The sequence below is a fragment of the Cyanistes caeruleus genome, chromosome 11, assembly GCF_971803275.1.
Source record: "Cyanistes caeruleus chromosome 11, bCyaCae1.hap1.1, whole genome shotgun sequence".
NCBI lineage: Eukaryota > Metazoa > Chordata > Aves > Passeriformes > Paridae > Cyanistes > Cyanistes caeruleus.
This window is the reverse complement of record NC_141711.1, coordinates 5,643,817-5,665,498: the sequence shown is the minus strand read 5'-3', so window position 1 is coordinate 5,665,498 and position 21,682 is coordinate 5,643,817. Positions and strand designations below refer to the sequence as shown.

Below are 21,682 nucleotides of genomic sequence, written 5' to 3'. Positions count from 1 at the left end.
TCACCTGCTGTGCTGCATCCTCTCAGGTGGAAAAAGATACATTTCTGTATTGCAACACTGTCCAAGGGTGTTCTCTAACCAGGGCTGTGGTTTTCCTCTGTGGTTCCCGGCTCACCACTGAATTTGGCCCTATATGCATTACAAGCAGGCTGCACTTCCCAAAGATGTGCCCTGCCTAAGACATGGACTATCTAAAAAAGTTCATGCTGAGAATGTTTTTGTATCCAAATTTATTTTAATATGGAGCCATTTCAATTTGTTTTTAATGTTGTAAACTTCAAAGTAATTAAAAAAAGCCCAAAACTTTAGACTTGGAAAATATCATAATTTTGCAAACCCATTTAAACTGAAGCTATCCAGCATTGGCTGGATTCTGCTGCATCAGTTGGATTCTACTCTATCAGTGACTAATGATAGTGTTCCTTAATTAATTTTGAGGACCTTGACCTTTGTAAATTCTCTTCTGTAAAGCAATATGCCTAATTATGTACTGCACAGTTAAACAAACTAATTATATCGACTAATGAACAAGAAAAAATCTGCATGACCCTATTTTCAGGATTCATGTACTCTGATATAATCACTTCAAGGATTATATTTCTGCTTTGTTCTAATGTGGCTCATTCTTTCCTGGATGATGGAGTGGAAAATATGTGGCATGATTTTTAAATGCCGTTTTGATGGAGTTCTGAAAAATGAACTTTTTATGAAAATACTGCACGTCAAAGAAATGCTTGAAAATATTATTGATGTTTAATTATTGATTATTGATGTTGGGCATCAGGAAGAATTGTTGAACATCAGGAAGATTTTTTTTTCACTGAAAAGGTGATTATTGGAATGGGCTGCCTGGGGAGGTGGTGGATTCACCATCCTTGGAACTGTTCAAGAAAAAGCTGGATGTGGCAATCAGTGCTCTGGTCTAGGTCATAAGGTGGTGATTGGTCAAAGGTTGGACTTCATGGTCTTGGGGGTCTTTTCCAACCTTATTGATTTTGTGATTCCATGGTTTTACATGGCTGTGCTCTCAAACAGAACCACAGAAGACTGAGACCATCACAGCATTTGGTATTTCTGCCTGCAGATTCCACCTGTGCAGGAAAAGCTGGCCAACTGAATTAGCAGATTTATAATGGCATTTATATATCTAAATGCAATAAAAATAAATTCTAATTAAAAGAAACACTCTAGGGTCCTGTGTAATTAGCATCCTCAGTAGATGTTTTGCTGTGTACTTGCAGACCTCTTAATCTTTTGCATCAGACCTGAATTGCTCACAGCACCACATCAGTCGTGGCTCAGGAGGGTGATGTGATTTTCTCTGCAGGTCTGGCTGCCTGGCAGCAGAGTTGGGTGCCCTTGGAAAGGGAGGCCAGCCCTGAATGGATACACTTTGGTGGTTGACACTGTCTAAGCTGAAACAACCTTCCTCAAACTGAGAGTTGCCATTTTTTAAAAACAGATCCATCCTCTCCCTCAGCAAGGCCACTGCCTCTGGACAGAACCCACCAGCATTCTGTGAGGGAATAGGGTTGGTGCACTCTGAAGCAAACTCTTGGTGCTAGTTTTGCCACCCAAGAGATTTGCAGTGCAAAAGAAAGGGGGTTCTCTGACTGAAAGAGTGTTTCTGGGTTCTGGGTACCCAAATGTGGCAGCCAGAACTCAGAGACACCCTGAGCAACGTTTGCATCCAGATTATTGCGATGAAGAGCCACCAGTGAACCAGTTGACTGTCAATTTCCTCAAACAATGAGCTGAGGAGAAATGGGTCTCAAATCTTCCTTTGTTTATCTGACCTGTTTTCCAGGATTTGGCCTTGCTCTCAACCTTCAGCCATCTGTGATAATCATAGGGAAATACTTCTTGAAGAGAAGACCCATTGCCAATGGCCTTGCTATGGCAGGGAGCCCCGTGATGCTTTGCACCCTGGCACCTCTCAACCAATTCCTTTTTGACAGTTTTGGCTGGAGGGGCAGCTTTTTAATTCTTGGGGCGATTTTATTAAACTGCTGTGTGGCAGGAGCTCTCTTCAGACCCATCGGGGCAGGCACAGCACTGGTCAAAACCCAGGTGACTGAGGAAGCGAAGGAAGCTCTGAAAGGAAAGATCCCTGAGGATGGACCCATGGAGAACAGAGCAGAAGAGGAAGGAGGAAAGGACTGCTTTGAAAAAATCAATCAGTACCTTGATTTTTCCCTCTTTAAACACAGAGGGTTCTTGATTTACCTGATTGGAAACGTGCTCATGTTCCTGGGCTTCTTTGCCCCCATCGTTTTCCTGGCACCTTATGCAAAGCACACGGGCATCGATGAATATTCAGCTGCTTTCCTGCTTTCCATCCTTGCTATTGTGGACATGGTTGCTCGCCCCACCACCGGCATCGTTGCCAACAGCAAGTGGGTGAGGCCAAGGATCCAGTACTTCTTCAGCTTCGCCATTGCTTTCAACGGTGCCTGCCACCTCCTGTGCCCACTGGCCTCCAGCTACACAGGGCTCATTGTGTACTCCAGCTTCTTTGGCTTGGCCTTTGGCATGGTGTGTGCCATGCTCTTCGAGACGCTGATGGACCTGGTGGGAGCTGCCCGCTTCACGAGCGCCGTCGGGCTCGTCACCATCGCCGAGTGCTGCACGATACTGCTGGGACCACCTATAGGAGGTGAGTGTGCTTTCCTCCTCTACTGCCACTGGCATTCAGACTTTTGCAAGCACAGTGTGGGGGAAATTATTCTAAATGTGCTTTCTCTGCTTCAGGATCACCTTTTGTCCATTAGTAACTGGACAGCAAAGGATGTCTCCTCCAGTGTTTCCTCTTTCAGCCTTTCTGTGTAGTCCTCCAGTTGAAGTGAGTCTTGGAGAGCCACCTTTTAATCCTGGATCCCTTCAAACACTTGAACTGAATTAGCAGAGTGGGGCTTCCTACAACAGCAGGAGCCTTGCGTTTCAGACAGCTCCTCCTGGAGACTCCTCCTTTTACAACAGCCTGGAGTCCTCCTCAATTGAAGTAAAACACAACAATTCTATGAAAGCCTCTTGTTGACTCAAACCTTGCTGTTTGTCTCCAAGGCTCTGACTAAAGAATTTCAGTCATCTTAATGCAGCTGAAGGATTTAAGTCTGTTCTAAAAAGAATTTTAAAAAAAGATTTATTTTGGATACCATGGTTTGAAATATCAAAAGGCAGAGCCAACAAAGTATTGCCCATGTGGACAATACTGAGTTTCCAGGAGGACTTTCAGTCATCTAAAGTTAAGTAAGGGCAATGATCTCCTGTGTTTTAAAACCTTAATATTCCCTCTATAGCATGTGCTCCTTTTGCAGCTTGAACCCTTTTCCTGGATTCAAAACTCAAATCTGGGTAATGCTTCATATGACACATTCTGCAGAGCTGTTTAATTCTTTATATTACTGGGTAGCTCATACAGTGTGACAGAAGCAGCTGTATCCTCTTGCTTAGAGATTCATTATTTAATTAATGACAAACAAAAGAAAATACAATTTTAAAATGTCCATTTTCTGAATTATACAATTTTCTGTGTGGGAGATTAAGTTAATGACTAGAGACTGCTAATGAGGCTAAAACAGTTCTGTGTAATAATCAGTAATATTAGTTTTCTAGGGTTTTTCCCACCATTTTAATAAGCAGCAAATTTATTGGTTCTTTGGCATTTTAATAACCTACTGCAGGGTTCTGCTTTAATGAACTAAGTAAATTGTTCCCAGTGTGTTTTATGACTTTATCTTATTCTCAAAGGAGAAGAGGCAAGACTATCCTACTGTTGAATTTTCCAATACTCTACTCATTAAAACTCTCATTGAAACCTATTTAGGAGACCTCTAGGTCATCCTGATGAGCAGAAAAGGAAAAATTGTTGCAATTAGCATTTGGTTGATGTTTCACTAGTAGCATGAAAAACACAGTGCATTGAAAATGGTGTACCAAGTCAGCTAGGGATGATTCAGGAAAAAATACTGACCAAAACCAGTTAAAAATTATTATTTTTGTGATCAGGAAATCTATTTGGTGACCATTAAAAACCCCTGTTAGTGCAATGCAGTGGGATAATTAATCAGCAGCTTTTCAACATTAAGGGTCAATCGGGAAGTAATTAAAGGTCCCTCCTTTTGAGGAGAACATACTCCAAAACGTCAGAGATGGATGATGGGGCAGTTTCAGGGAAGATTGTCTGTACTGTGAAGGCCAGGTTAGGAGTGGGTCTTACTTTATTAGGATTTGGGATGTTAAGAATGGTCTGTGTTGCCCAGTAAATGAGAATTAATGCTCAGGATCATAATCCCAATAAGATTTGCATTACATTTTGACATAATGGAGAACGGTGACATTTCAATTAAGCCATCTCCCTTCAATTACTCTGTAACTCTGTAGCAGAGGCATTAACCTTTGAGAGGAACCTGTCACATTTGTCTTGGCATTGAAATTATCTGACATTGACAGCATCATCTTTGCTCTCCCTGGAACTAATGTTTTCCAGTTTCACGCTGTGCCCTTTCCTCTTTAGATCACGAGTGTAACTGCAGAAAGGGCAGCTGTGACCAAAAGCTGAGTGCCCTCTAATGCTGGTGGGTGACCCGTGGTGGAATAAATCACAGGGTCTATGCCAAGAGCCTGAGATGAGACACAGTGGGAAGGTGCCTTCTCACGAAAGTCTTCCCAAAAGATGCTGCTTTTTGACTGCCAAGCCAAATGGGCATCCTTGCAGCTGATCATTGGAGTCAGTGGAAAGGCTGCCTGCAGGCTCTGTGCAGGCTCTGTGACCAGAGGAGTAGTTTAGCATGGAAAAAATAGGTGTGCTGGAAAAGTCCAGACTTTGCAGTGTAGGTTCTATCCCCTTCTACTGAATTGTGCAAATTATCAGAGCATTACCTGTACCAATGTCAGCTACCCACAGGCTGTGTAGTGCAACACCTGTTCAGGATTTGCAGGCTTTGGGTGTTTGTGGAAGAGACCAGAAGTTCAGAGAATGTTTCATCCTAAAGCCACAAAGGTGCTCCTTGATATACAGGATCTGAAAACACAATACCCTTGCCTTAATCTCTAAATTTCCTTTTTTTTTTATTTTTTTTTACAGGAATTCTTATTGATACCTTTGGGGACTATAAATATATGTTCATTAAATGTGGATCTGTGATGGTCCTGGCAGGAACCTTTCTGTTCATCATGAATTATTATAATTATCGTATGCTTGCCAAGGAGGAGAAGGAAAGAAAGACAAAAGAAGAGGAGCCTAAATCTGTAAGGACAGAAAATGAGGACAAAAAAAACTGGAACAAAGACTCCACACAGGATGGGCCTGAGCTAGAACCTTTGAGAGAGAAGGGAGCAGGAGTAAAGAAGGAAATGAATGGCACAAATGAAGTTTATACCTGTTCTTGTGGGCAGGATGGGAAATGACTTCTGGGTTGCTCAGGTGAGCACCAGCTGTGAAATCATACTAGGATTTAAAATTTTACTCTATTCTCTGCCATGTGCATCCTCTTCTTTGTTGTAGGAGAAGACTAGAACAGAAACAGGTCCTGATTCTTATAAAATGCTGGGACACTGCAGTATCCACTTGCTTACCAAAGGTCCTGCAAGATTTTCCTTTAGATTCCTCATTTCCCAGAGAAAAGGGAAAGGTTATGTTTTGCAGGAGGCCAGGATGAAGCTGACATGAGACAGGAGTCCTTCTTCAGGTGCTTTGTCTGTGCAGGGCAGAAATTTAATCTTAAACTTAACCCTTGTCCTACATTCAAACAGTGCAAATTAAATGTTTTCCTAGTGGGTTACAAAGTCCTTATTATCCAATTTCTGCATGCCTTACCATTTCTAGTAAGCTTTTTCTTTACAACACCCTGGTGAGACAGTAAGTGTTGCCACCATTAATTAATTGTACAAATGAACAACAGAAGCACAGAGGAGCTTTGGGCATCATTGCATCAATGAATAAAACTTAGGTGTGCCAGAGCTGAAATGGAACCCTCTGCCTTGAGTTAGTTACCTAAAAGCCCTGCTGAGCACAGGTATTGCCTTGCTAGAAAACAGGGAATACAAGGGGTAGCAGTGCACAGCTCTCTCTGCAGTGCACTCTGCTCACTGTGGGCCTCACTCCACTCAGCATTAGTGGTTTTGAGCACTTGACTCACAGCTGGGACCTTGTGCTGTGTTTTTTGTAACCTGGTTTCAGCTGCATCCATCCTGGAGGGACTCCAAACCCAGCTGCCTCCCCCTTGTTTGGGCTGGAGTGGGCAGCTCCCTGCTGCTGGCACTGCTGGCCTCGTGCCACCCTGCTGCATTGAGTAAAGTTTGCCAAGGCTGGAGATGCAGAGGTGGAGCTGAGACCTCTTAGAGTCTTTACCATCCTGTGGTGGCAATTTTGATCTGGGAAGATCTGCACTCTGATGTATTTTATGCCAAGCAGCTGCTGCCCAAGAGCCATGGATGCTGAGCATGGTGTCATGCAGTTGAATCATCAGACTTGTGTGGAATTTCATGGATTTGATTGGATGAAAAACAAGGACTTTTCAGGCAGATCACTCAAATCCAAAGCTAAAACTAGTCCAAAGGTTAGTTCTCCTTTTTCTTTACTTCAACACTATCCATATGTGATCAGATCATATTTTTTCATGGTTTTGTCTTTGAAGAACTGTATTTTCTTGTCACTTGTGTACACAATATGAAGGAAGGCTTGTAAAAACACTTTAATAAATACACTGTACTCTTAAAATTAGATCATTCATATCTTCTTGTACAAAACCTTTTCTGTGAATTCTTTTGTTTCTTTGAAGAATAGTGGTCTTTGACTTCAGTAGGACATAAATTTTAGCCTTGTGTTATAACTTGTATTTTTCTGAAAAAAACAAAATCTATATGAAATAATTAGGCCTTCAGTGCTTGTTTTTCATGCCCTTTATTTCTGTCAAATATATCTATGATATTTCATTAAAAAAGGCATTAATAGAAGGTGGTGAATATTTTCCAATGTGCCTTCTGTCATATACTTAATAAAACTACTTTAAAAAAATCAAATGAGTTTGCATTTTCCAGTTTGTGTAATGCAGCCTTTTGATCCAGTAAGGAATTTATTCTCAGAGGGTTTCCAGTCCTGGCTTTGTGCACATGGTCACACAACTCTTGGTCACAACATCAAGTTCTTGTTGATTTGGATTCCTTTGCCATCTTTGGTGGTCTGGGCCAGCCTGACTCACAGCTCTGGTTGTGTGGGCCCAGGGGACTGAAAGCAGTGCAGAATGACCTGACAAGGTATTTTCATACCTTTCCACCAGGTTGTATCAATTAATCCTCAGTGCAATGACCCAGATCCCCAGCTGTCCTTACAGCAGGAGCTGATAGTCAGGCTCCTCAACTCTCAGAAACCCCAAGCAAGCTTTTTAGGTCATAAAACTTTGTTAATACAGATAAAATCTTTAATAAAAAGGCGTTCTGCTCAGCTATCTGTGAAAATCCTCTGGAAAGGACGCCTTTGTTAAACTGCCCCGAGGGTAAAAAATGTTTCATTGGATAAGTAGGTCTTTAAGGCTTTGGAATTCTTCTAACATGAGGCAGCTACTTCATTTAACCTACTGTCAAAGAAACTTACAATGCCTTTTAAGATTATGGCACTGTTTCTGTCAGGTAGGAAGCCAGATTATTTTAAGACAATTTTGGTGATTATGGCTGGTTTTCAGTGATGGGTGGTCTGACTCTTTTACCTGCTCCTGCTGCCACTCTACACCCAAACCTCTGATCATGACATCCCACTAATCACTGCAGCAAAGCAATGCCAAATAACTCTGTACTTATAAGCACTAGAAATGCTTCCTTGACTCAAATCCTACTAATTCAACACCTTGCAGACTCAAGCTGTAATCCTTTCTTGGAAAGCTCTCAAACTTTCCTAAGAACGTTTTCAGTTATTAAAAATGACGAGTGCAATATGAAATAACCATTACAAAAGCCTCTTGTGTTGGAGTAGAAGCTGCCTGTGCATCTAATTTAGTGATTTATGTGCCAAATTGAACACAATATTCATATTTATTTAGGTTGGAAAGCACCTGTGTAAGCAAGTCAAGAGGTGTGAGTGTTGTGCCATAAATATGCGTGCTAGGCACATGGGGAATATTTGGGATATCAGATGTGCAGGAATGATTGAAAACACTTTCTTTGGAGTGCAGTTATGAGACCTTTTTTTTCATATTTCATTAGCTTGTGACCTTATTAGAAGCAATTGCCCATTGTTTCCAGGGCTGCTCAAACTTCATCAAGAGTCTGATTTGGATGCTGACCCATCATTCCCAACAACCACAAAAGAAGAAAAGTGGTGCTTGATGGGGAGGTGTGACAAGTACCACAGATTTGATTTAGATTTATCCCATATACTCATTTTTTGTTTACAGTTCCCCTCACTTCTACCCTCTCTATATTTAGCTTTCCAAATTCAAAGGCATGGAGGTAGAATTCAAATATTTCACTACTTTGGTGTGGCAAAATTTGTACAGCTTCCTCCCTTTTTAAAAGAATGTTGGAGCAGTGATTGTGCCACATGATGGAGTGCCATGCTACTAGAAGGGGACATTTTCTGCCGTCACATCTTGGGCCAGGTGCTGCTTTGCCCCGCACATAAACATCATTTAAACAGAAATAATGAACCATGCCCAGAAAGTACAAAACACACAAAAGGAGACTTGAGAAGTCTGGAACCACAAATGAACAGAGGCAACATGGTTGTAACTATGTTAAAAATTAGTAAGCAAGCAAACAAACAAATGGAGTGTCAACCTCTATGTTTGAAATATGCAATCATTTTAGATGACACAGGAGATTATTCAGAAGGACAGTTCCCATGGCAGCTGACATCAGATTTATTTGGCTGTGTTCAGAAAACGCCTGGTAGACAGTACAGGTGCATTCAGATTACATCTGGAATGAATTTAAAAGATGGCTTTCGTGCCCTCTGCAGTGACAGTGACATTGTCTATAAAATAGTATTATTTAGACTTATCAGAACTGTGTGAGGGCGTTTTGATGAGTGACATTCATAACTGTCAGCAAAGCTTCCCACGATGGCAGCACAGCTCAGAAACACAGATTTGATTTGCTGTCTGCTCTGACACTCACTAAAGTATTGCTGTGCTTTAGTTTGGATTTGGAAAGAGGCTCATTCACATCCTGACACCAGAAATATGAACATCCATGGGTAAATGGGGTGTTGTGTGTCACTGTGGTCGAGACCCTGCATCACAAAATTCCCTTTTATACACTGTACAGCCTTTGTCCTGCAGAGCCCTGGCTGCTCAAGGTGTGACCCTGTGATGCTGTGATGACATTTGTGCAAAGGCCTGTGCATTTGTCCCATCAGAAGCCTGCAGGTGGCTGAGTTTGTGTTTCCCAGCCCATGCTGGGGCAGAGGCTGGAGGCAATCCCAGCAGGCCAGTGTAGAGTTCAAAGCCTTTTGGTGAACACAGGTCTGTTTTATGTCTCACCTATCAAGGCATACAAGCCCAGAAGATTTTAGGAAGGATAAGAAGGAAATAGAGCCATTGCCAATGTATCTTATGCTGGAAAGGACAGGGATGTCCCTCAATGCACACACAGGACAGAGTCCTACACTTTGCCCTTAGGAGCCAAAGTGTGGATCTACTTCAGACAAAGTATCTGACAGTCTAAAGGTGTAAACACCTCAGCTGGTGCTGCCCACCCTCGCAGCATCATCATCTCTGAATGGTCCAGCCTATGGTCCAGCTCCCCAGCCCATGAATTTATCATTTTTCATGTCAGACTAAATCCATGGGAAGAGAGACACAGGGAAACACAGGCTTCCCACAGGCTCTCCAGAGTTTTTTTGACTTCTTTCTGCTGGGTTCAAAGGTATCCCAACAAAATGTGTCACATGAAGAAACTCCCACCTCCCATGGGAACACTGTTCTTTGGGACAGGCACCAAACAAGGAAGTGCTTCTACACTTTCCTGGTCAGATCCATTGGCTTCCAAGAAGGGGAAGATATTAATTCACCAAAGATGTCAGCTTCAAGGTCTAATTCTGACACATCAGATTCCTTATGAGTCCTGGATCCTGTTTGATGTGCAAAGCAGAGTCTTTCAGATGAATGGGTATGATTGAAATGAAATAGGGACAAGCACTTGCCTCCTGCTGCAGAGCCTGGCACTTCCTTCCTGGACAGATGAGATTCTTAGGTAGTTTTAATCAGTATGTAATCAGTCCCAACCATTAGTTGTGCCTGTGATCACAAAGCACAACTCCAGGGAGAGATCCTTAGAATATCTAGGAGGTTCCATGCATTATTAAGTGAAAAAACCACAGACTCTACCTATCACCCATTAATACTATGTATAAGAAGTGCTTATTGAGCAAACTTGCCAACTCTAATTATTCTCCCAGCAGACTGTGGAGGCTTTTTTTGGCACTTCTGCAAGTCTTATGGAAACCTCCACAGCTCTGCTCCTGCAGAGGCAGCGTGGGCAGGGAAATCTCTGTGATGTGCTTCAGACTTCTGAGATATCCCTACCTTGTGTGCACATGCCTACAGGCACATGCAGCACTGCTCTGACAGCTGGAAGGGAAAATCCACCTGCTGAAGGCTGGGATGCAGGGGCTGCATTCCTCTGTGATGTCTGGATTGATGTGTTAAAAGACTGAGTCACTCAAGTCTGGGATCAGAAGGGATCCTCAAAGCATCTTTGACTGTGCATCTTTGATCCCAGAGGTGGCAAAGGGAAGTGAGAAGGGAGCTCTTTTCAGCACCACCCCCAGACCCCAGCCAGGGACTGGGGAGGGAACACACGTTGCTCTCCATGTCTGGGATCCACTTTCCACTCTTCCAGGCAGGACAAACCATGTAATAAGCTTTGTTCACAGCTCATGACCTTGGACACGATCAGCATGATGTGTGTTGATTTGTAGTTCTTATTTCTTTAGACTTTTTGGTTTTTTAGTAAAAAAAGATTGTGAGTGCAGTGGCTAGAAATAAATTGAATTAACTTACTGAGTATGTATTTGTCCTCTGACTTACCTGTTACAGAAATCCTTCAAAATACCATACTCTGTAGCACATTTTAATATGAAACATAAGGAACAATGATATTATGATTTCAGCTTTCAGCCAGGGAAGGTACTAATTATACACCATATAAATAGAAGTGCAACGAAGCTTCTTTGTAATTACAGTGTAACTAAGCTGTACCTCATTTACTTGTATTCTGAAGTGCATCTGGAGTTAGCAATTAGGGCCAGGACATGATTAAACACTTACCTTCACCAATCCCAGTATATATAACACTACACTTACCTTCACATGTGTATTATTTTTCACTCATATCTGCTATGAACCTAGATATTTTCCAGGGATTAATGATACACTGTGAAAAGTTGATAGCCTGAAGTTCAGCAGAGAGCTATTAAACTGGCCTGGCCATTAATCCCTAGAAAATACCCTGCACCAAGGTTATTATAAGGTGAATATGGAAAATAACTTTCCACTCCTGTTGAGCTTTGTTTTGGCTGTTACTCCTTTGCCAGTGTGTAGGAACAGCACCACAAATTCAAGTGACTCCCTTGGATTTGGGTGTGTCTGATGTAAAGAGGATGAATCCTCCCTCAGTTCACCTTTGTTCATCCCAAGGCCCTGAACAGACAGCTTGTGTTCCAGCCAGTCTGTCTCAGCCACAGTTTTCTGGCAATCCTTGGAGATCAATTTTAGAGTGAACCTCCATTTTCTGAAATGTGTAATTCCAGCTTCTCTGAGCTGAGCAACAACACTGGCAGCCAAGTAAAAATATCCATTACCGGGGGAATATGTAAAAACACTGTTTCATCAGTCATCCTGCTCACACAACTCCCTCCCAGAACTCAGAGTGGTAATGAAAGTAATTTAACACACATCTATAATTAATTTACTACATTCTTCCTGCCGATGGCAATCATCTTACCTAGGAAAGTTCATGAAATTGATCTTAATGCATAAAAATAAAGATGGAAAAGCGTTAAAGGCAGCTAAACGTGGTTTACTTCTAAGCATGTAAGCAGTTAAGCACAGTTTGGAGAACCGATTTGGGGCTGATTTAGCAGCAGCCATTACCTGTGAGAAATGACAGGGAGGACATGAGCTGAGCAGGGCTTTGCCCTCAGCACCCTCAGTTTGTGAGCACTGCTGAGAGCAGCAGCCTTTGCTCCTGCTTTGTGTGATGTGAACAGAAATGCGAGTGTGGGCTCGGAGAGGCAGGGCAGGAGGGGACAAAGCTTGGGCAGCTGGAGGCAGCACCAGCACATGGCCTGCACCAGATTTTGCTTCAGTGCCATTTTGAGCCACGAGCCCAGGCCCCAGGTACCCAGTTAGGACAACTCTGGCCAGTGTGCAGAACATCCAGATGTGCAGATGTGTCTGAACACTGCACACACAGCTGTGCACGTGCTGCAGGCAGACAACAGATACCAGATATATGTGTGACAGACAGTCCTACCTGTGCAGCCTGTTTCTAGAGCTTTCCAGTGGCTCTAGCAACATCCTGTTGTTGCTGAGACATCACTGGGTCCTTGTTTGTGATCCATTATTGCTTCAGCTGTGGCATTTCTGCACATCCAGGAGCCCCACACTCTGCTGGGCTGGTGGCTCCTACCCTCTCTCTGCTCCCTAGAGCTGCAGAGCAGCACTTGGGACCTTCATACTCTTATCTTAGTGCAGGTTGTATTCTGCACTTGCCAGACATCCTACTGTAACAAGCAGGCCTTGACATTATGACTTCAGTATGGGTGGGAAAATGTAGAAAAGCAGGAGTCTGTAACAAGTAATACTCCAATGCTCTGCAGCAGCTATATAAATATTTATATAAATAAGTAGGAAGGCTTTTAAGTGTGTCTTCCATCACTGTGGCCTCCAAATGAGGGAGTACAGTACAAGTACAGTAGCCTTACCTGGATGGGGGGCAGATGAGAAAGAGCCACTTTGGTGCCCCCTTCGAGGTAAAGCAGAGCCTGCCCTGCCTGCCCTGCAGGGGAAAAATAAACCCTACCTGGGAAACATCACTCACCCCATGGAAAAGCCCAGAAGAGCATGGAAGTAGGGCAGTTCTTTCCTTCTCCTGTGCCTGCCTGTGCCTGCGAGGCCTCCAAAAGGATCCTTGGCCTCTGGAGCTGTGAGTGCAGCTGAATGAGGAGGATTTCCCAGCAAGACTCAGCAAGAGGCATTTCCTACACGTGGCTTCCTCAGCTGCAAAGCTGTTCACTGCTTCTCCTTAATGCCAGGAGGAGCAGGGTGTGTCAGGCCCGTGCTGCCAGAGAGAGAGGCATGAATCAGCCTAAGGATTCATACAGATGACAGCAGCTTGCTGCAGGACTTTTATTAGCTGCTCTAGAGGCAGAATGGAAACCAGGATGAAAAGTATGTGATAGGCTGTGCTAGATCTATTCAAAATATTCTTAATCATATCTTCATTAATTAAGGCAAGATTATGCTTTATCTGGAAAAAGAATGGCCCATTTCAAAGGACAGGGATGGCTGAAATAATATTCAGAAGTTTGTAGGCTCTTCTGTCTAGACTTAGGCAATGCTCATCAGCAAATGGTATTAATTAGCAATTGCTAATTAATGGAATATGCAGAATATACAGAAGTGCTGTGGATTTTTGCAGCTAATAAAAGCAAGCTCCTATATAAAGGGGATGTGAGCACACAGAACCATGTAAGTTGTGCTCTGAATGTGTGGTTTCTGTTTTTGTGACTTGTGAGAATTCTGTAGAACACAAACATGTACAGGGACTGACAAAGCAAGAGCATCTTCACTATTAGTCTTACAATTTAAGAAAAAATTAGTGGGTTTAGATTGTACATCACAGCCCAGAGGGACATGACTTACCTGAAAAATCTTTCACTATATAGCCCTTCAAAGTACATAATGCTTATAATTTTGGCTCTGTTTTAAAATGTGCTTTGGATTCCTTCTTTCCTCCTGATTCCTAGAAGTGGTGGCTAAAAGGCACCTGTATTTCCCAGCTGCCTTTTCAGAGACTGATTTAGAAACAAGAAAGCTCAACCCAGGCACTCATTGGTGCCCATTTGAACAGGAACCCCTTTGCTGATGGCACAAGTGTGCACTTTGCTTAACGTGGAACTGTATTGTCTGTTGTCCTTTTTATTCCAAAGAAATAATATCTTTTTTTTTTTTTTTTTCCTTTTGTTAACAGCCCTGAAAATATTATGCATGAAGGACCATCTCTTATTTTTGTTGGAACTGGGAAGGAAACCATTTAAAACAAAGAAAATTACATCAAGTCTGGCTTTTACTTCTCCTTTCTCCACCTTTTCTCCTTCCATCAGTCATAGGAGGAACTAGATTGGACATGACAGGGAATTAAATAAAAAAAAAAGTATTCAGCAGAGAATAAAGAGAAGCAATCGCTTTGAAAAACGATTTGAAAAATTCTGGAAAGATCGAAAATCAACGTTTTCCTTTTTTATCCGGACAAACTTTGTCAAGAAGCCCAGCGCTCTAGAGGAGCGCTGCTCCAAGAGATGCACGGAGTGCTGCAAACACGGCAGGAGGAAACACATTCTGCTGTGTTATTTAAAACAGAATAATCCGGGCGAGCTGGGAGCCGCAGAGCGCCGCTAGAGATCAGCCTTGCCCCGCAGGATGCTCCCAGCCCTCCGCTTTGCCGTGTGCCCTTCCCACCTTCCCCCCTCCAAAACCTCTCGGCTTGGCTGTGCTTAATCAGCCCACAGCAGGAATGTGCATTTTCCTGCGGACAGACTGTGATGCCGAAGTCCCTCTGTCCCCGAGACTGTTTGCTTTGGTTTAGCTGCTTTTTTTGTACCATCCTCTGATATAAACTTTTGGAGTTTTGTTTCCCTCCCGACTCCCATCTGCTGAGAGATGACTACCTTAATGCTGTGCCTGACATTTTTCATCCTAAGATACGGATCTGGGTGGATAAAAACAGACAAAAGAGAAGGATATTTTGCTTTTCTACAAGGGTTCTCCCATCCCAGCCTGCTGCATGGTCTCTGAGATTGGAGGCAGTGGGCAGCAGGACAAGCCCTGCACTCCTCTGTGGGCTCAGGGCAGGGCTGGTGGGCATCCATCTTCACCTCCAGTTCATTTTTCCACTGGGGATGCTGGGGGCAGTGATATCACACTGCTCAATAACCAAAAAATGTCAAATTGGTACGCAGTGGCCCTCCACAAGGAGTAACTCTGCAGATGCTTCCCCTGGAACAGAGCTCTTCCAGCTCCCTCTCTGTTCCACACTCAGCCTTAATGCTGCAATTAATCTCCCACTTTCCCCGTGTCAGGTATTTCAGAACTTCTCTGATCATCTTTCATTTTGTGCCTGGGAAATGCATTGAACATGATGTGTGGATGTAACCAGCTGTGACAAATTGTGCTGTAGATGTGAGGAGCACGTGGCATACCAAAAGATGTGAAACACCCAGGCCTGGCCTTCAGCTTCACATGTGTTGCAGCACCTCAGTTCCATGTTTGTCTCGAGCAGAGCTGTGCTCACCCTCAGGATTTGTCCCAGTTCTGTACCAAATCTCTGCTTGTGTGCATCTCACATCGTGCACACGTGTTTTGGACACTCACTCTTAGAAATGGTTAAACTGCAATAGATATTTTCAACTACTTACAGCCCTTTCTGAGAAAACATACATGAGTTTTCATTGTGCCATGCTGCAAAAACCTACCCGTGGGTTGGCTTAAACTGATGAGACTGCTCTTGTGATTCTCCACCAAAATGAAAGAAACTGAGAATGAAAGCTAAAAAACCAATGTGACTGAGTGGTGCACTGAGGACAGATGTGGGCTCAGTCTTCTCCAGCTCTGAGCTGGCCAGATGTGTCAGCCCCCAGGGGATGTGCCTGCCTGAGGTCCCTGCTGCTCTGGGAATAATATAACATATATATATAATAACTCTGTGCAGCTGTCTGAAAGGGTGAATTTGAAATCCACTGTCCTCAGGGGCTAAGAACATTCCTCCTCCTGCCCATCGCTGGGAAACAAATTCAGAAAGCACTGGAAGGTGGCCAAAATCAGTTTATGAATTCTGCAGAGATTGCAGTGCTCAGTTTTCTAGAGGTGGCAGTCCGTGTAAACAGCATCAAAGTATCTTTTTATATTGGAGGGAGAGTTATTAGTCAGTCAAAAATTCAGATTCCAAGACCTGCATCTACCTCGGTCTTGAAAGCCTGAAGAGCCATTAGGTTTTTGATGTGCAGGAAGGCTCTTTGAAAGGCCAAAAGTGACAGCACATGTTTTGGGTGGTGGAAACCAGACTGAAAGAGGAGCCAGCAGCTCTGCAGGAACCACAAACCACTCACCCAAAGTGACTCCTGCAAACTGGGGTGAGAGCTCGAGAGTCAGACTGGAAGGAGAGAAGGCTGGGTGAAGGGGGAACACTGCAAGAAGTGGCAGTCCCAAATAACCTTCATGTCTGCCCAGAGTGAGAGCTCTTTTCTGCTTCCACACATGGTATGTGGGCACGTGCTACTCTTCCACATTCACTGCCACCAACCCCCTTATGCCTGCAGAGGACAGGGATGAGCCCAGCATTGCAATATCCCTTATACAGAGGAGTTTACAAGAAGTGTGACAGTATCTGAGAACCCAATCTCGTTCAAAGTGAGAAATTAACCAGGAAACACTGGACCGAGTCCCAAAAGAGATGTCACTGCATTTAATGTGTATTTATGCAGCTATTTAGAAGCAAATGAGAAGCAGTGATTGTGTGTAGAATAAAACGGAACAACAAATTTAGATTGTTTTAGTTTCCGCTCTATCTGATTAGCCAGGAAGAACAACAGCCTGATATGCTCCGAGCAAACAGGAACACGTTCAGCCTAAATGTTCTGGGGGTCCTTGGAGGATTTATTTTTATTTACTGCATGGAACAAGGAGGGAGAATGAAAGAGATTTGTTTGCAGTCAGCTGTGGCTTTTGACAGCCCAGGCTGAGCCAGTCCTTGTGCGCACCTACGTGCTGCTCAGCTGAGCAGGGCTCCTTGGTGCCACTTCCCTGCTCCTGGGGCTCTCAATCAGCTGCAGCACCAACAGTGGCAGCTTTGCAGTGGGAAATTTGGGTGGGAATTGTGGCATGGAAAGGGATGCAGCACAAGGTATTTCTCACCTGGACACACTGAGCAGCAGAGTGTGGGTGAAGGTCTGAAGTGACTCAGAATCCCCAGGCAGGTGCAAAGGAGAGCTGCTTTATGGCAAAAATGTGGCCTTTTAAAGCAGTTAGGCCTTTATTAGTTCCATAGTTTCAAATCAAAACAAACATTATTCAAGCAACCACCATACACCACGATGTGAGCACATCATGGTGACAGAACTTGTTTTTAACTCTAATTCAGCTGAGTCACTCTGCCAAAGTCCCCTTTTACTTAGCCAAAGTAACAGGCCTGAGCCACTGTTTTACAAAGCCTTCCTTTTGTAAGGTTTTACCCATATGCAACAGCAGAGCATTAGGTGGAATAGCTGAACGTGGTGCCTCAGCTCCCTGGCTCAGATGTCTCAGTGCTGTGAGGCACGAGCTGGATGCTGAGAGAACAAAAACCCACTGTGGACACACAGCAGGGATGGACAGAGGTGATTTATGGGGAGCAGGGAGCCCATGAGATGTCTGTCATGATCCCAGCACAAGATGTAACTGGGGTGACTTCCAGGAGCCAGGTTTTAAAGAAGGAAGCAAGTTGAAATTGGACATGATCTCCTAAGTCTGTAAAGTGCCACCTCAGAAAGTGGAAATCACCAGCTATAGCTTTGCTCTTGTAGACCTTGACAGGCACAAAAAAGGATGTGCTGGGCTTGAACAAGAGCTGCTGGATGAACTCCTTGCAGCTGCATGATTTTATTCATCTGCCCTTAGGACATACCATGGGATCACAAAGGCACTGGTGAGCATCAGTGTTACCAAGGCTTAGGTACTGCTTTGCAAGGATAGGTGACTGGGTGGCTGCAAAAAACAGTTTAGTGGTAAAGATTTAATAGATTTTTCATGCAGCAGTTAAAATCCTACACCAAAAAGTCCTCATGACCTAAGTAATAAGTAACACTTCTGGGGCAGGAAATAACAACTGCACATAGCAAGTGTTTTGTGTACATCGAGCCAACCTCTTATATAAAACCAGGGAGGTCAAGCTAAACCTTGTTTTCTTCCTGTTCTCTCCTATGGCCATTGTGGTGTAGAGCAGCAAGATATTCAATTAATTCATCACTGCTGGCCATCAGAGCCCTGCTCCCTCCCTGCTGTGTGGGGACACAGTGGTGCCCTGAGAGAGTAAACCTGAGTTTACACCCCAAAAGCTGCAAAAACAACTGTAATGTGGCTGAATAAAGGATGGATTTTGTTCTCTCTCATCAAAATGTAGGAAACCAAGTGCTTCACTCTATTAACTTATCCTTGTTCTCTTAAATGCTTTAATAACATTCTTTCAGTTTCTCAGTTATGTTTTATGTGGAATGATAAAGTGAGGTTTTCCCAGAAAAGATGCTGTGCTATAAATACCATTAGAGATGTACCTGAGAAATGGCTGAATAAACACTGACACAGAACAGGAGGATCTATTCTTATCTAGAGTTGATGGTAAGATATTCAACTTGCAAAAAATCCTGTTAAATGTAAAGAAAGGTCAGTAACATAATTTTTTACTCCTTTCCCCAAAAAGGGATGATTCATCAGAAAAGGAGTCTAGGGCTTCTGCAAACGCACTTGAGCAAATTTCTAAATGAAGAATGGCAATAGTTTTACAGAGGCTGGTATGAAAAAGGTCATTTATGGAAAGAAGAGCCAGTAATGCAAAACCTAAGAGAAACAGAAGTGACTTAATAGAATATGCCAGGGAGGACTGTTCAGCTGGGATAATAACAAGGCTTCTGCATGTTATGATTTTTTTAGCCTATTTTCCCAAGCAAGAGAGGTTCACACACTCATAATCCACGTACCTCTATGCCTCTTTGTCTGCTCCTCATGGGTAATTTTTTAATCCATGAGGCTGTCTGCACAATGTTTGAAAGAGAACAACAGTTTTAAAGGCAGCTGAGATTCCCTGGCTGTCATGAAAACAAGACACTGCCATTCCCACTGGTGGAAAGGCTGCAGCCAGACCTCATCTTTACTCAGGTATGGAGGAATCCACACAGGAGAAGATGTTATCAGCACCCAAACCCCTGGAAAATGTTTACCTGGAGCCTGCTCCTTCCTGGCACCAGAAAATCAAACTGCAGAGTACAACTGGAAGAAGTCAGCTTCTATTAGTCCCACTGCTGAACGAATGCCTCATTTAAAATTCGACTTTTCTGAGCAAGTTTTGTAAAGAGACAGCTTTTTACTTCTGCCTTTTAGACACAGATCTCAAGGCCATTGCAAGAAATACACTTTAGTCTATTTTACACTATTTATCTACACTTGAGTCTCTTTTAGGCTCAAGGACCCAAGCATAAGGTTTTGCCTTTCGGTGGGCATGTGTTGGCCTTTAGACAGGTATGAGACCCTGATTCTGTAATGGAGGAAGGATGCTCTAACTGGTGGCTTTGGAGAGCTGTGTTTAATTCTCTCTTAACCATGTCACTTAGTGCTCAAGCCTCTCAGCAATTAAACATTTGTTCCTCACTTTTATCTGCACTGACACTGTGGAAGCTGCTGTGCTGTTCCATCCCAGGCCTGTGATCACTCAGATTTTCACCACTTGATGCAATTCAAAACACAGGGCAAGTTCAAAGCAGAGCTGAGGATGCACAACTCCTTCCCAGCAGGGTGTGACACTGAGGATCTGAGGAGGAGAGGTCCTGGCCTCTCCCCCCTCCCTCTTCATTTCACATTTCACAAGTGCACCAGGTGCCCTTCTCAGCTGAGAGCTGAGTTAGATCCTACATTTCCCTGTGCCAACAGGCTTTGGGGTAGGTGAGAGTTGGATGCTAACAGCCAAGTAAAGCAAAGTTTATCTTTAAAAAGCCTCTCTCTCCATTCTCTGGGTCCCAATCTGGCCACACCACAAAACTGAGACAAAATAAGCAAACCAAAAACCTTAATCAACTACAGCCATACAACAGTATAAATCCCAGAAAAATGTATGGGAAAGCAAGCCTAACCTGTCCTGAGAGTCCCTACTTCCAGACTGGAGCTGTTCTTGCTACAGGGTGCTGCATTGCCCTAAATAAAATTCCCACTCAAGTAATGTTAGGTTAGGTTTCAAAGATAGCTCAGGATTCATTTTATGATGTGAAGTATGGTTATCCCTGAATTTTTGTTCCAGCCTCAGTGATGCCTCATAGTGCTCTCCCAGATTTTGGGACGATGAAGGCAATATCTTATTAAAGCATGACAGTATTTCTGTTTTAAGGTAAGAGGAGATGGCTGGGAATGTTATTTGCATGGATAAGGAGAAGACTGAATCGAGAAGCAACATTTGTAGTTCTGATTTGAGGAAATGCCCGTGTTTACCAGGGCATTACACCCTCCATTTATCTGTCATCTCTTCCCTTCCCTTCTTCAGCTGACCAGTGAGATTTTATTCTGGCCAGATCTGACAGGGTTTGTGTTGTGTATTTACCTCTTCCTTGTCATCCCTGCAAACAAACACAAGCAGCACACACTGCCTGGTGTATCCATAGAGCACACACAAACTATCATCTCTTATAAATGAGCCAAAAAGGTCAGAGTACTCAGCTGGCATTGCAAATCAGCACCAGTTATGTACTCTGACAGCACCAGATGTCAGCTCCAAAATGAACTGCATCTGTTCAGCAGTACACAAGGAGCAATGCATGAGAGGATGAGACCAGACTCTGGAATGGCTCCTCAGAGCCAGAGCTGTGGGCTTGCATGGCAAATGCAGCAACGAGTCCATCTGCAAAGGCAGCTTTGGGCTTCTGTCCTAGACTTGTTGCTGTGCTTAAGCTGAGATGAGGATGAGAACTGCAGGTGAAATGCAGCAGCCAGACTGACCCTGGGGCTGGCCTGAACATGGCAATTCCCTTTCCCAGCTCTCAGCAACTCAGGTCTGGTTTTTTGGTTTTTATTCTCCATCAGTTCTTTCCCACTCCAAGTCCTGTTCCCACCAGCTAAGGGGTGTTAACTGGGCTTTCTTTCATCTGGTCAAGCCCTCAAGCAGCATCTTTCTTCCAGAGGGTGACCTGCCCTGCCCTGGAGCATCCAGCCTGGAAGGGCTCCTCAAAGCCACACCTTTGAGTTAATCATGCCCCTTATGAGGCTTGAGAAAATATATGCTCACTGGACAGGATGAAGATGGTTTGGCTTACTTGGTCTATTGTTTTTTTTTTTTTTAAGGTAAGGGCAAGGAAGGTTTTCCTTTCCTCCCTTGCACATTGCACCTGACATGATAAATCTTAGAACAGTAATGAGAAGAAGTTAGTATGGGACTATATTTTCTCTTCTCATAATGATCTTTGTCATGGAAATGCATTGATTTTATGTCACTTTCTTTCCTCTTTATAATTTTTATGGGTAGAATGAGTTAGCAAAATTTTCTCTCCCATAAATTCAATATAAATTTGTCCTAGCCTATGTAAGTCTGTGTTTATTTTGGCCACCTATTTCACAGCTCCAGTGTCTACAGCATGGGAAAGAGGGGAAATGGCCAATCAATCAAAATCTGGAATACTGAAAAGGTCACAGCCATTCACACAATACCACCATCTTCTGCAGCACTGGGCATTTCC

At 43.5% G+C, this 21,682-nt stretch overlaps 1 protein-coding gene and 1 long non-coding RNA gene across 6 annotated transcripts in view; one reads left to right on the top strand and one right to left on the bottom strand.

The window, feature by feature from the left end:
• Nucleotides 1-7,023, top strand: part of LOC111934983 (monocarboxylate transporter 2-like) — a 41,157-nt gene extending 34,134 nt beyond the window's left edge. For all 4 annotated transcript variants that reach the window (XM_086845804.1, XM_023935164.2, XM_086845805.1 and 1 more), the window contains 2 exons: nucleotides 1,808-2,656; nucleotides 5,087-7,023. In XM_086845804.1, coding sequence (XP_086701930.1) covers nucleotides 1,808-2,656; nucleotides 5,087-5,409 — 1,172 coding nt within the window. In that variant the 3' untranslated portion in view covers nucleotides 5,410-7,023. The remainder of the gene's footprint in view (nucleotides 1-1,807; nucleotides 2,657-5,086) is intronic.
• Nucleotides 732-21,682, bottom strand: part of LOC111934982 (uncharacterized) — a 95,128-nt gene continuing 74,177 nt past the window's right edge. For both annotated transcript variants that reach the window (XR_015274939.1, XR_015274938.1), the window contains 3 exons: nucleotides 13,039-13,278; nucleotides 4,882-5,023; nucleotides 732-3,118 (listed from right to left, as the gene is read on the bottom strand). This is a non-coding gene — a long non-coding RNA (uncharacterized LOC111934982). The remainder of the gene's footprint in view (nucleotides 3,119-4,881; nucleotides 5,024-13,038; nucleotides 13,279-21,682) is intronic.